Source organism: Nerophis lumbriciformis, linkage group LG11 (assembly GCF_033978685.3).
Source record: "Nerophis lumbriciformis linkage group LG11, RoL_Nlum_v2.1, whole genome shotgun sequence".
NCBI classification, from domain to species: domain Eukaryota; kingdom Metazoa; phylum Chordata; class Actinopteri; order Syngnathiformes; family Syngnathidae; genus Nerophis; species Nerophis lumbriciformis.
This window is the reverse complement of record NC_084558.2, coordinates 17,611,671-17,625,084: the sequence shown is the minus strand read 5'-3', so window position 1 is coordinate 17,625,084 and position 13,414 is coordinate 17,611,671. Positions and strand designations below refer to the sequence as shown.

The following is a 13,414-nucleotide window of genomic DNA, read 5'->3' as shown; positions in this document are numbered from 1 at the left end:
ACAGCCGACATGGGCATCTACATCAACTATATGATTTGCCTGAGAAGCTGGACAGGACACACAAAAAAAAAATAAAAAAAAAAAAAAAAAAAAAAAAAAAAAAAAATATATATATATATATATATATATATATATATATATATATATATATATATTATCATCCCATCAGTTGGTATCCTAGTAAGAGCAGACATTGTAAAGTAAGTGATTATTTTATTACGTTTGTTAGCTTTCATAAAGTCTGTCAAGATAAAGTCTGTCATGATTAGTAGTAGTTGTTAAAGGAAAAAGCGAACGATTTGATGCGTTTGTGAAATCAATGCTTAAAATGGGCATACTACGTAAATACTACGTCATTATAAATGAGCCTGTTACTACATTACATATATCCTGCATGTATATAAAACCTTGATTGAGGTGTTTGAATGTTTTTATAGCGCTTTATAGGAGGAAGAGAACGACTCCAATTGAATCCATTGTTAGCTGATTTTTATATACGAGTTAGAATGCATAAAATGAATGACATATGTGAATAATAGATACAATTCCCAAAAAGTGCAGTTCCATTTTAACACATAATATTTTACAGTATCATAGAGGAACTGAATTTTTCGACCAAATGTTTAACAAAGGCACAAAGAAAAATACACCTCTTCGTTCTGCCAACCTTCTAGGCATCCCGTTGATTTTTACACATGATATCCCTTAGGCCAGGTACCACTGGTGAGTAGTCTGGCTAGCTTCCATTTTGTTTTGAGAGTTTGTCTGACGGAATTTTCTTTTTTCACTTGTTTTTGTGTTAATGTAATTTCTGCATTTACTTTAATAGTGTTTAATTGGGGTGTGCATTTCTAATGTAAATGGCGATCTGATATGGATCTCTAGATACGTGGGTTACGATACGATTAATTAACAATACATTTTAAAACATTACCAGTCGATGAGATACGATTTGATGAGGTTGGAATCTTTGCATGGTGAAAAATAAATGTATGTATCAGCTAAAAACAATGCCACTGACAAATCATGCAGCTTGTGTATTAATTATAAACAAATAGTACACAACTTCAACTTTAGTGCATTGCTATCCATAAACTTTACGAAAAGAAGATGTAAAAAAAACACTTTTGGAAAAGCCTTTTGTTTTACTCTTGTTTTCTAAGGTAGCAACAATTAAATCCAGAGAAAAGCAAGCTCTGCATCAAGTAGAGGTTTTATACCACACAAGTGCAAGACACAATTAAGTGCCACTAATGGGAACTCGCATGGCTGCCGTTTTGTGACCCCAAGATGCAAGAACCAGGAGAGCGAAGAGTAGGTAAGATGAGTTTTAATCTCGAATGAAGCAGTCTTGCATAAACGTTCCAACATAGTGTTATCATCGAGCCCTGAGGAGTGCTCGAGACAAGGCATAAATAGCATACATGTTGATTGGCCGCAAGTGTGGACTAGCTGCCAATCAACAGCAGGTGTGTGAATAAACAGTGCTCAGCGGAACAAGCAGGAAGTGGAAACCAAAATAAGAGCACTGATAGGAAGTAAATACAAAAACGAGGAAAACAAACAGAAATGAAGTGACAGATCGTCACAGCCACAAAGTAAACTAAACAGCAGCTTGATTGTAGAAGCTCAAATACTTTTCAAAGACCTAGCTATAGCTGCACAGTAACCAGCTTTATCTTCAGCACAATGAACAGTGTAGTAACTGCTGAGATTATCTCTAAGAGTTGTGGCTACATTGGGGCTAGAAGTCTTTCAAATCTGTGTCCTTGTCTTGCCAATTGGTAGCGTTAGCATTCCGAGCTCCCTCATCGCTTGCTTGAGTGTCTTCATGCCGTCACAACAGATGAGTGCACAGATTAATCGTGCTGCCGCTACTGTATCGCTGCTTTCCAAACGTTATAAATGGCCATACTTTTATCCAACTTACCTTTTTTTTTTTTTTTTAAACATTTTCAAAAATTTACTACACTTTAGATTTTAGATTCGGGGATGCATTGTTAATAAACTCTTTCGGTGCCGTCTGCCATGTTGCTCTGTTGTTGTCAGTCGCAAACAAGAGCGTTACTCTCGTATGACGTCACCCCAAAAGGCTCGCAAGATTAGACCGGCCATACTAGATATAGATTGATCCAGAGGCTCGCCAAACAAAGTATTCATAACTCTAAAGTTAAAATCGTTTTTTGATTTGTACCAAATCATTTTTACATCCTAGTGTTTCTATTTTTGGTTTTGGGTCATTTCTCTGTTTGGAGCGTTTGAACGATAATGCACATTTTTCCCTCTCAGCAAACTGTACTTCACAGCTGCAAAGCAGAGACATAAAAAGGCATAGTTGTAGATGACCAAAATGTACCCCACTCGACATCCTCCAACTGCTTTTGATATAATATCTACACTACCATATTAGTTAGTAGTAAAACAAGACAACCATGTTCCACATATGAAGTTATTAACAATTCCTGATAACTATTTAAGTAAGGTACATTTACTACATTTTGATTACTTTCGCTTTTGCTTAAATTTATCTTCCTTCATACTGAGCAGACCGACATTACCCAGTAATTGGCAAATAGCAAATGGTCACTTTTGTGCAACATCCTTGATGGAAATGATCACAACATGCATTGTATCATGGCTATATAATCAGACCTTGAAATCCTGTTACTGTGTTATGATTAAGACAATAATTACCAGTTTGGACATCAGTGTTCTTTTTCTTGGTTTGGCTTTCTTCTTTTGGAAAGAATACACCTTCCCGATCTAGTGCCACCACACGTCCATCAGCCAGAGGAAATATGGGTAGACTCCTTAGAGTCTGCAAAATGTCATCTCCTTCTCCATAACCGTGCTCCAAAGCTCTAAAGTTGCAAACAAGAAGTCTTGCCAACTGAAGCAGGCCAGCATCTAGAGAAAAATTAATCACATATTAGTTTCAACCTTCAGTTTATTCTGTTGCATATTTATCAATACCTAAGTGAAAATATTATATTATTACATTATACATTTTTATTTAATACAACATCATAAACTGGTATGGGGGCTACAAATAAAAATGAGCAACTATGCTGAAATATGTCTCATTTAGTCTGTAAAGAAAACATTTCATTAATGTGCATTGTCCTGAATAAACATAATACATATATACTGTATCATTGATAAAATGCAAATGCAGGAAATGTACTGTAGGTCAGTACATTTCTGCAAGGAGAACTTGCCCATGTAGCCCAGGTGGTGTATACATCCAAACAATTTCGGGTGATACACATTCCACACAAAATAAGTGCTTAAGTATGATTATCCCTATTATGCATTATGTGATTAGTTCACTTTAATATCTCTTGTATGTGTTTTATCTCAATCAAATCTCAAAACCACCCATAATTTGTTTTTGTAAATAAAATACATTTAAGTTACAGCAAGTTTTGCGTCGTTATTATTGGCTGATTTTAAACGTTTTTTTTTCGTTGTGCTTCTTGCTGTTTTCCCAATTTTTGTTGATGCTTCTTTGTTTTTTGTAATCTACCTAGGGCCAATGACGAATGAGACAAAGGGCCAAAGATGGCTCCTGTGCCGCACTTTGGGCACCCCTGCTGTAGAAGCTAACTGTTTATGGCCATTATAGTCTTAGTACTGTAGCATATTTGATCATCCTATGGTCACATATGGGACACGAGTGTCATGGTTGTTTACATCAGCGCCAGAAGTAGTAAAATCAGCTGTTCACCTGGTGTTTTTTTCCTGTGTGATAAAGAGGGGATAAACGGGGTAGTCCTTCCTTAGCTGCCACCTTGTTTTATCATATTGCCTTTGCACATGTCAATGTTTAGTGTTGTATGCACCATAAATCAATACAAAATCTTTACTTAAGCGTGATGTTCACAGACTAGCTCGTTACCTTCCCGTCGCAGGCGAGCGATCATGGTTGTGGCTGAGGGAGGGTTGTTTGACGTTGGATGCAAGTAATGTTGGATACATTGCGCAACGAGTGGGTGTAGTGTGCGGCCGTGCTACGGTGCTCGGGGGTTGGGCCGCGGTGTCAAGAGGGTGAGGCATGTGGGCGTGTTCAGGGATTAAAATGCATACCTGTTGGCTGGTTTGTTAGTCACTCTGGGTGCGGATGTCACTGATGTTATATTAATACATTGTTTTTTTCAAATATTGTCGACCGCGAGGATCCCAAAGATCGACTGGTCAATCGTGATCGACGGATTGGCGAACCCTTAAGTACTGTATGTATGATTTGTGCTGATATTGAATTGGTTTGATATTGGTATCGGCCAATACTGAAGGCTGCCAGATCGGTATCGTATGGGAAGTGAAAAAGTTGTTCATGGCTCCTAACACAAGTGCCCCATCCACTCACCAGTGTGGATACAGTGTTCTTTCATCAGCTCCTTGGCCATCGCTGTGGTTACCATGGTAACATCAGAGCCTCTCAAGTTTCGAACCCCCAGGTGGGCAAGAAGGGAGGTAGGAGGAGTAGGTCTTAGACTGGGATGTAGATATGACAGCGACAGCTGCTTTTCCAGTTCCTCCTGGCTGATCACGTTGCGTATCACAGGATCTTTACAGACCGCAACTTGGGATGGAAGCTTAAACACAACCTGACCACCTGGAACGCAAGGAAGTCAGTGATTGGATTGTGTTTATAATTAGACTCATAACTGAAAATGTATCTGCCACTAGAAGAGCCTGCCTTAAGCTTGGGAGACATTGATAAGTTAATCAATAAGCGATGTGTAGCTGCGCGTGAGACATATAATGTATTCTTCTGCTGCGCTTTCTGTAACTTTTTAAGCATGTCTAATATTTACAGACCAAAATTACATTTCTAATAAATGTATGGTGGCTTGTTTGTAACCAGAAAACATTGTGACATGAAATTGATTTTACACTCTAGGTCTATGTAGACTCAAGCAGGTGTGGATAATACCTGAGGTCAGTGTAGGCAGGAAAGCTTTGCCCTTAAGCAACTGGATAATCTGACTGGCAACAGGTTTAAAGAAATCCAACAACTCATCAGGTAGGGGGATATACTGCAGGAACTGGCAGAGACCCTTAAGTCCTGTGAACTCTGGGTGATCCTGGGAGGAGAAAGAATTAAATGACAATCAGAATCAGTTTTATTTGCCAAGTATTTCAGACAAGCTTTTTGACATGCGTCTACATAAGATGTTTATATTATGTGCTGTTATAGACGGTAAGTACAACAAAAAATGCTTTGAAAATTTTGCAGATGCTCCCTTACAATGAAGACTTGCATGGCCTGAAGGAAAAGTTGTGGTATCTCAGATCGGAGCCACTGGTTCCATGAGCTGTCCCTGTCAACATCCTCTCGAGAAGAAGGGATGTCAAAGTCAGCTGGATGAAAGAATAATACATGTGTTTACTTAGATTCCACGATTGGCTCTCTCATGTGTCACTCAAACCGGCGCCGGATGCGAGGAAGCAGGCTCTTCTAAAACTAAAATGTGAAATTTTTATTCCAAAGGGGGAGATGATGCTGTGTTCCCACAAGTAGAAGTTTAACAAAAAAAATGTGCACAAAGAGGCAAAGTTTGATTGACCATAATGTTTGATATTGCAAAATCTACAAAGCATTATATACGTTTTTGCACTATCCAGCAAAGTGGGGGCTAGCGAAACAGGACTTTGGGGGCAATGTAGATAAAAAACATTTCCTTCTCTGTCACTGTGCTGTAACTAACTATTTGGAAAATATTAATCAAAGTAAATCAAAATGACATATAACTACTGCCTTGCAGCTCTGTGAGCCTTTTATTCCAACTGTGAAGCTGACTATATTACTTATTTGACTAATGACTCATCTGTATCGTTCCCTTAAATGTTCTCAACTTTTTCAAATGACACGTTCATGGCCCAAATGTTGTGCTTCGTTACACAATGTCCCCGCTGGTTGCAGTCAATAGTGCACTCCATTTTGCTTCAATGGGTTCAAGACAAGATAACAAGAATATTTAACTTCGTGATTGCAAAAAATGCAGAGACAGCACAATTGGTGTCAGAGCATAATGACGCAGCTCCAGACACGGTTTTTCAAATTGCGGCAAAAATACAGACATTAAACTGCCTACATTATGAAGGCCAATTGAGTGAAACCAGATTTATGATAACTATTTTTTCGGTTGTGTGATGACATTTTCCATCTATTTGTAAGCGCTTTTGGCAAAGAAATATACCTGCTTTGAAAGCAAAAGTCAAGCAGCGAATGAAACACGACACCACCTTACTACTTTCGGAAAAAAAAGTTTGTAATCAATCAATCTAAGCATGAACTACCATTTGTTTGCAGAAAGAGTGGTAAAAAGATGAGACAACAGTTCTGTCAACCGATCAAATGACGCACACAAAGGTCTGACTTTTTACATGGATAACATGGATAGATGGCAACTAGTTAGCCTTGCGGACATACCATCAATAATTGTGCGGGCTTGAAAAAATATGATTCGGCAGGCCAAATGATTAATTTAATTAAAGCAAATTATTTTGCAAAATCCGTAGTGCCTACTCAATTAAACATGACTAGTCGCGACTATTGAAATAGTATTTAGTTGCAGCCTTAGTAAAAAATAAAAAGCTCTTGTCAATTACTATATAAAGCACTGCTCTAATTGTATTAATTTGATTTTGATTCAAAATGTGACTTGTGTCGTCCAAGCACAACCCAGGCCACAATCATGAGAGCTCACCCCAGAGATACAGTACTTTAAAACCCCACTTAAGAACTTTCAGTTTTGGTTGATTTTGGCGGTGCCAGTAGACCAAAGCGATAGTGTTTTGCCAGAAGGAAGACCACGTTTCCCATGAAGACTAGTGCATATAGCGTCACACAGGCACGATAATACCGTAATGATTCGGTAGTACTGATCTTTCCACAGAAAGAACCTAAATATTTTACTAAAATTTTATTTTTGCGGTTTGCCCTTTGTCACCGATTCTGTTCATAACCTTTATGGACAGAATTTCTAGGCGCAGTCAGGGCGTTGAGGGTATCTGGTTTGGTGGCTGCAGGAATAGGTCTCTGCTATTTGCACATGATGTGGTCCTGATGGCTTCATCTGGCCAAGATCTGCAGCTCTCACAGGATCGGTTCGCAGCCGAGTGTGAAGCAACTGGGATGGGAATCAGCACCTCCAAGTCCGAGTCCATGGTTCTCGCCCGGAAAAGGGTGGAGTGCCATCTCAAGGTTTGGGGAGGATATCTTGCCCCAAGTGGAGGAGTTCAAGTATCTCGGAGTCTTGTTCACGAGTGAGGGAAGAGTGGATCGTGATATTGACAGGCGGATCGGTGCGGCGTCTTCAGTAATGCGGACGCTGTATCGATCCGTTGTGGTGAAGAAGGAGCTGAGCCGGAAGGCAAAGCTCTCGATTTACCGGTCGATGTACGTTCCCATCCTCACCTATGGTCATGAGCTTTGGGTCATGACCGAAAGGACAAGATCACGAGTACGGTACAAGCAGCCAAAATGAGTTTCCTCCGCCGGGTGGCGGGGCTCTCCCTTAGGAGATAGGGTGAGAAGCTCTGTCATCCGGGAGGAGCTCAAAGTAAAACCGCTGCTCCTCCACATCGAGAGGAGCCAGATGAGGTGGTTTGGGCATCTGGTCAGGATGCCACCCGAACGCCTCCCTAGGTAGGTGTTTAGGGCACGTCCGACCGGTAGGAGGCCACGGGGAAGACCCAGGACACGTTGGGAAGACTATCTCTCCCGGCTGGCCTTGGAACGCCTCGGGATCCCCCGGGAGGAGCTGGACGAAGTGGCTGGGGAGAGGGAAGTCTGGGCTTCCTTGCTTAGGCTGCTGCCCCCGCGACCCGACCTCGGATAAGCGGAAGAAGATAGATGGATGGATGGATGGTTTGCAGTCATAGCATTGTTTTTTCTTTACACAGTACTTTTGAGTTTGTTGCGTGGCTGATCGAGAACTGCAAACTATCAAGCTGGTGGCTATTTATTGCTACCATACAAAGGTCCGATAGCTAACATTAACATTATCATTTTGATTTGAGCATCGAAATTCGAGTTTAACAGGAACAGAGCCAAGGTAACATTAGATAAAAATCCCTCCTCATCTTTGAGCTCACCCGAGCGAGTGAAATTTTGATCCTTGACTGTTCTTTCATCCAGGTAGCCTCGCTTTTTCTTTTTTATCCCCTCAGACAACACTTTTTGTTTATTTGGTTGTTTTGTAGCTGTAATTGCACATAAGCATTCTTCTTCTTCTTCTTTAGTTTTCTGGCGGCACCCAGGCGTCCGCATCAACAAAGTTGCTTAGTGCCAGTGAGAGCGATACAGACCCCCATAGGCCATTACAGAGATGTCATTCAACTAGTTGAATGACACTTTTATGAACATATTTTATGAAGGTTGAAAAGTTACTTAGTGTTGCTTTAAGAGAAGAAGAATCTGGTGATGGGTCTAAGCTCTTCCGTTTTTATTTTAAACAACCACGCAAAGCCTCCTTATGCTATTATATTTAAATTGTACGTGTGAATTTGAAAAAGCTTTTAATTTTTTTGCCCCCTATTTTTGAGGGACACATCCTACGAGCTAAGTAAATGCTGTTCCTTGGGAGTGGCTGTACGTTGTACATTTACCAGCTAGTTCCAAAATGTGGTGCAAAGCAAGAAGAGTTTGTTTGTAAATATCTGGAGCTGTGATACTTCTTACACATCACACAATCAATTCATATCGTCACAAAAAACCTAAATCAAACCTTGAACGATGAAACGGAAGCCAAAGCTGCGAAGAGGCAGGTAGGCGAAGACAGGCTGTTTTTGTGGCTGGCCTATGATGTCACTTCCTAAATTATTGGTCGTAAGTTGGAAGGCGAGGGCAAGCTCTGTTGATTCAACATTCTCTTTGATCTGCAGGGGAAAAAAATGCTTCAAGAAATGTACGAGTGTCTGCGCATGCTTTTGTTCTGCTTTTTAAATCAGAGGATGTCTGTGCACTGAAAAACTGAGTAGCATGTGTGTGCATCACCATATTGGGCTTCAGTGTGGTTTTGACCACTAGCCAGCGGTCAGTGCCATTTGAGTGCTCCACCTCAAGCACATTATGAGTCAGGTCTTTACGAGTCATTGTTACAAGGTGGTTCTCTGCCTGTAGGATGTCAGAGAGATGTAGTCAGTATAAATATACTCAATGATTGCTTGTTCATTTGCACATTCAAGGATTTCAAAATGTGACAATTTCGGAGCTACCTTGTTGTAGATGATGATTGAGCGCAGGCGGTGTAGAAACAGCAGCAGGGAAGGGTGCACGTCATGGAACAAGTTTCGAGTTTGATGGCTTTCGGAGCGCAGAGGAAGGCAGATCTTAGTGTTCCAGCTGGTAAGAGAAAAAATGTGGGGATTTGATCAACTGTGCAAAAGGCTGTAACAAAATTGCATTGAATAGTTCATGAATTGCATTTATTCAATTCAAACCTTTGTTGAAATTTGTCATTTAACAGTGTGTCCAAAGGCCTCTCATCATTGGTCCAATGTGGAAGAATGTATCCTATGGGCCCGCAGGTCTTGTCAAAACATAAGTGGAAACCATTGGAGTGAATCTCTGGACGGTCTGTGACCTTGAACACTGACTTGAAACCAATGCCTTTTTGTCCTACAGAGATCAAATAGACAGTCTCACAAAAAAGTCATATGATACATGCTTCTGGCTTATCAATCAGTGTATTTCAACCAATCAGAGTGCAAGGAATTCAAGTGCCCTCCTACTACAACTAACTTGGCATAATGTCCCACAAACACTTAGGCGTAAGTATTGAGACAGACACTAAAAATCAGTAGAATTGCCATTTATTCCAGAAAAAAATGTTTCTTAGGCAGAGCTATACGCTTAGCTTTTTCATTAGTAGCACCAGTGCTACTAAATTAAAAAAATTAGTAGCACAGAAAAAATTAAGAAGCAATATGAAATGGCTTATTTATCACAAATTCATTATTAACACTCAAACAAGGTACACATGTGCACTCATACATTTAAGCACATTGCCATCATAAGGCCTACTTTTACGCTCAATTAAACACAGAGAACATCCCTAAACTGTGCTAGCACAGTCGCCAACACAAGTATAGGGCTAACTTACATCCCAATATAATTTGGCCTATGAACTAACCCATAAATTGAATTATCCGTTGACGTAACTAAATATCACCACCATGCCTTGTTTTTAAATTTTCTGGTCTGATGGGTATCCCAAATACACACAAACAGGTACCAACAAGTCAGAAAAATAGGTTTTGCATAATAGGATGCCGATTTAAAAGGTATTTTGAGATTAGAAAAAAAAAGCCTTGAAAATAATATAAGAAAAGTCAAATATAATCTCCAATCAAAAACACCGATTTAAAAGGTATTTTGAGATTAGAAAAAAAAAGCCTTGAAAATAATATAAGAAAAGTCAAATATAATCTCCAATCAAAAACATGTAGCTATGCTCTATTCTTCAGCTAAAAAAAACTACAAAAAAACAAAATGTGAAAGTGCCCTGGTTTAAAAGGACATTTTTAAACAGCAGCAACATGAAAATAATTGACCTTTAACAATGGTGTTTTTATAGGAAAACATTATTATAGAACATACACACAAAGATTTTAGCCAGGAAAAACAATCTGCAAACTGCATCATGATGCTGTGTAACTGGCTGTGTTCTGAAAATTACTTTTGAAATGTAATTATAGTTACTCATTACTTTACCAAAAAACTAATTTAATTACTAACGGAATTACTCTTTAATAAATGTGCTTAATCACGAGGGACAGCAATTAATGTGTTACTTAAAATGTTTTTAATAAATATCTGGTATAGTGCAATTGAGAAAAGTTTTATATGAGGGCAGTGTGTGCGTCTCTTTGTGCTTTTAAAAGGCGGTGCCTGTTGCCGAGTGACGTGTGACATCAGCGAATCCACGCTCAGTCTAATGGTGCGTTCCATTTACCTCGGAAGTTGGAAGTCGTAGCTGGGAATGACGTCACAGCAGAGTTGTGAGCGTTCCAGATACTAGGGCGGAAATCAAGATGACCACATCCAAGAAAGTTTTTTTGCGCTTCCCAGTAGAAATGGAACGCACCATCAGAGGCATTTTAGCTTCAGCTGTTATTGTTAGCTTAGCAGGATAACAGCGGCAGTTTGTCGGCTCTGACGGTAGTTCTTTTGAATCTTTCACTGGTTTGTTTTACCTCTGCTTAATAAATAGATTTAATGTGCTTCCATGGCTGTATGTTCTTGTCAACAAACAATGTATTGTTTGAATGGCAAGTTTGTCACTTAAATCATTGATTTGTTGTTCAATATTCTCTGCGACAGAGCAGTTTGTGTCAAGTTTTAAGGTAGTGAAAAAAACATTGTCTTTTACTGACCACTTCCTCCAACTAAGACTTTGTTGCTTCCGTGTTGGAAGACTGAGTGTGTGAGCTAGAGCAGTGGTCCCCAACCACCGGGCCGTGGCCCGGTACTGGTCCGTGGATCGATTGGTACCGGGCCGCACAAGAAATAAAAAATAAAAATAAAGATTTTTTTTTTTATATTAAATCAACATAAAAAAACACAAGATACACTTACAATTAGTGCACCAACCCAAAAAACCTCCCTCCCCCATTTACACTCATTCGCACAAAAGGGTTGTTTCTTTCTGTTATTAATATTTCTGGTTCCTACTTTACATATAAATATAGATCAATACAGTCTGCAGGGATACAGTCCATAAGCCCACATGATTGTATTTTTTTATGACAAAAAAAACAAAACAAAAAAAAAAAACATACCCCCTGGTCTGTGGGACAAATTTTCAAGCGTTGACCTGTCCGCAGTTACAAAAAGGTTGGGGACCACTGAGCTAGAGGATCCAGCACCGCTCCCCTCTCTGCATGGCACAGGAGGGAGGGATACACACAGCTCCCAGAGTCAGCGCGCACAGAGTAATTAATGACACTTCCGCATCAATCACTTGTCCATTTGATTATGGTTATGGTTGAAGTTTAATTCAAACACGCTATACAGATGGGCAAACATTTTACTCTTGTTTGATCAAATCTGGATGGATTTATTTTAGGAGCAAAATGCCAATTAAAGGGTTCAAATCTGTAGTCGCACATTTGCTACTTTTTTTTTTCAATACTTGCACAACCTATTTTTAGTCACAAATACAACTGAAATGCTCGCACTGTACAGCCCTGTTAGGTGTGCATGGGGCACTTGTAATGCGGATATATGATACCGGAGAGATTGAAAGGAGCAAGACTCATCCCATTTCCAAAACCGATAACGAACTATGAGAAATGTCTTTGTCGGATCAAAGCTTGTGGCAGACGGCATTTTCAGCTGAACGTGAAGAACATCAACAAGCACAATGCTGTTTGTTCAGTAATTTAAAGGGGACCTATAAATTAATTTAGTCTTTTATGACTTATAAATGGTGTAACAATGTTGGATACTTGTGCTGAACACTGTCAAAACGTCAAATCATAAGGTTCATGCATATTGACGCGAGCTTGCATGCAGTTTTAATTATTTGTTTGTTGTATTTTTTTATCGCTTGTTAAAACAATCAAGTTCCAGTTTATTTTGCTAAAATAGCTGTAAATATATTATTACTTTTATCAATGTAGAAAGAAAAAACTGCACAGCCACATAAGGCCCGTTTTCAATTGTTTGTTGACTGTATGTTTTCATCGCTCGTTACAACAAGCCAGCAACGCGGTTAAAGCTACCCAGGGTCTCTGCAGGTTTCAACAAGTAAAATTTAAGACTTTTTAAGACTTTTTTAAGACCATAATGAATATAATTTAAGATCATTTCACATCCATACGGACAAAAACATACACAACTTTTTTAAGACCATAATGAATATAATTTAAGACCATTTCACATCCATAGGGACAAAAACGTACAAAGACAAAGGAAAATCAGAGGGCCAGAATGAATTTTAAGTATATGAATTGATTCACCTCTCTTTCACATGGGAAAAAACAAAATGGTTAAACTAACTAAATACAGCAGAAGCCTCTCTATTGTAAACTAATTGAAAAAAACATTAGCAAACATCATAACAGCCCTTTTTCAGATTTTCCATAACCATCAGAGCATTAGCAGTGGTAGAGGAAAGCACAACAATACAGTATATTGTTTGTGAGAGGGACTGTTAGCGTCTTTGCTAGACCTAACCAGCTAACTTTTGCATTGTTTTTGTGGCAGTCAGAATGGAGCAAACAGATAAAAACATCTACAGTACTATGACTGTATCTACACAAAGTTGTGAAAAAGTGCAGACAGAGTGATTGTCTAAAATGAAAGACAGTGATTATCAGAGGTGTGGACTCGAGTCACATGACTTGGACTCGAGTCAGACTCGAGTCATGAATTTGATGACTTTAGACTCGACTTGACAAA

General features: G+C 39.3%; 1 protein-coding gene across 5 annotated transcripts in view; it reads right to left on the bottom strand.

The window, feature by feature from the left end:
* The window catches only part of LOC133610675 (uncharacterized), a 114,253-nt gene that overhangs the window by 36,250 nt on the left and 64,589 nt on the right, over positions 1-13,414 (bottom strand). For all 5 annotated transcript variants that reach the window (XM_061967179.2, XM_061967178.2, XM_072914084.1 and 2 more), the window contains 8 exons: positions 9,451-9,628; positions 9,226-9,352; positions 9,005-9,124; positions 8,736-8,886; positions 5,252-5,364; positions 4,937-5,087; positions 4,367-4,615; positions 2,695-2,907 (listed from right to left, as the gene is read on the bottom strand). In XM_061967179.2, the coding sequence (XP_061823163.1) occupies positions 2,695-2,907; positions 4,367-4,615; positions 4,937-5,087; positions 5,252-5,364; positions 8,736-8,886; positions 9,005-9,124; positions 9,226-9,352; positions 9,451-9,628 (1,302 nt within the window). The remainder of the gene's footprint in view (positions 1-2,694; positions 2,908-4,366; positions 4,616-4,936; positions 5,088-5,251; positions 5,365-8,735; positions 8,887-9,004; positions 9,125-9,225; positions 9,353-9,450; positions 9,629-13,414) is intronic.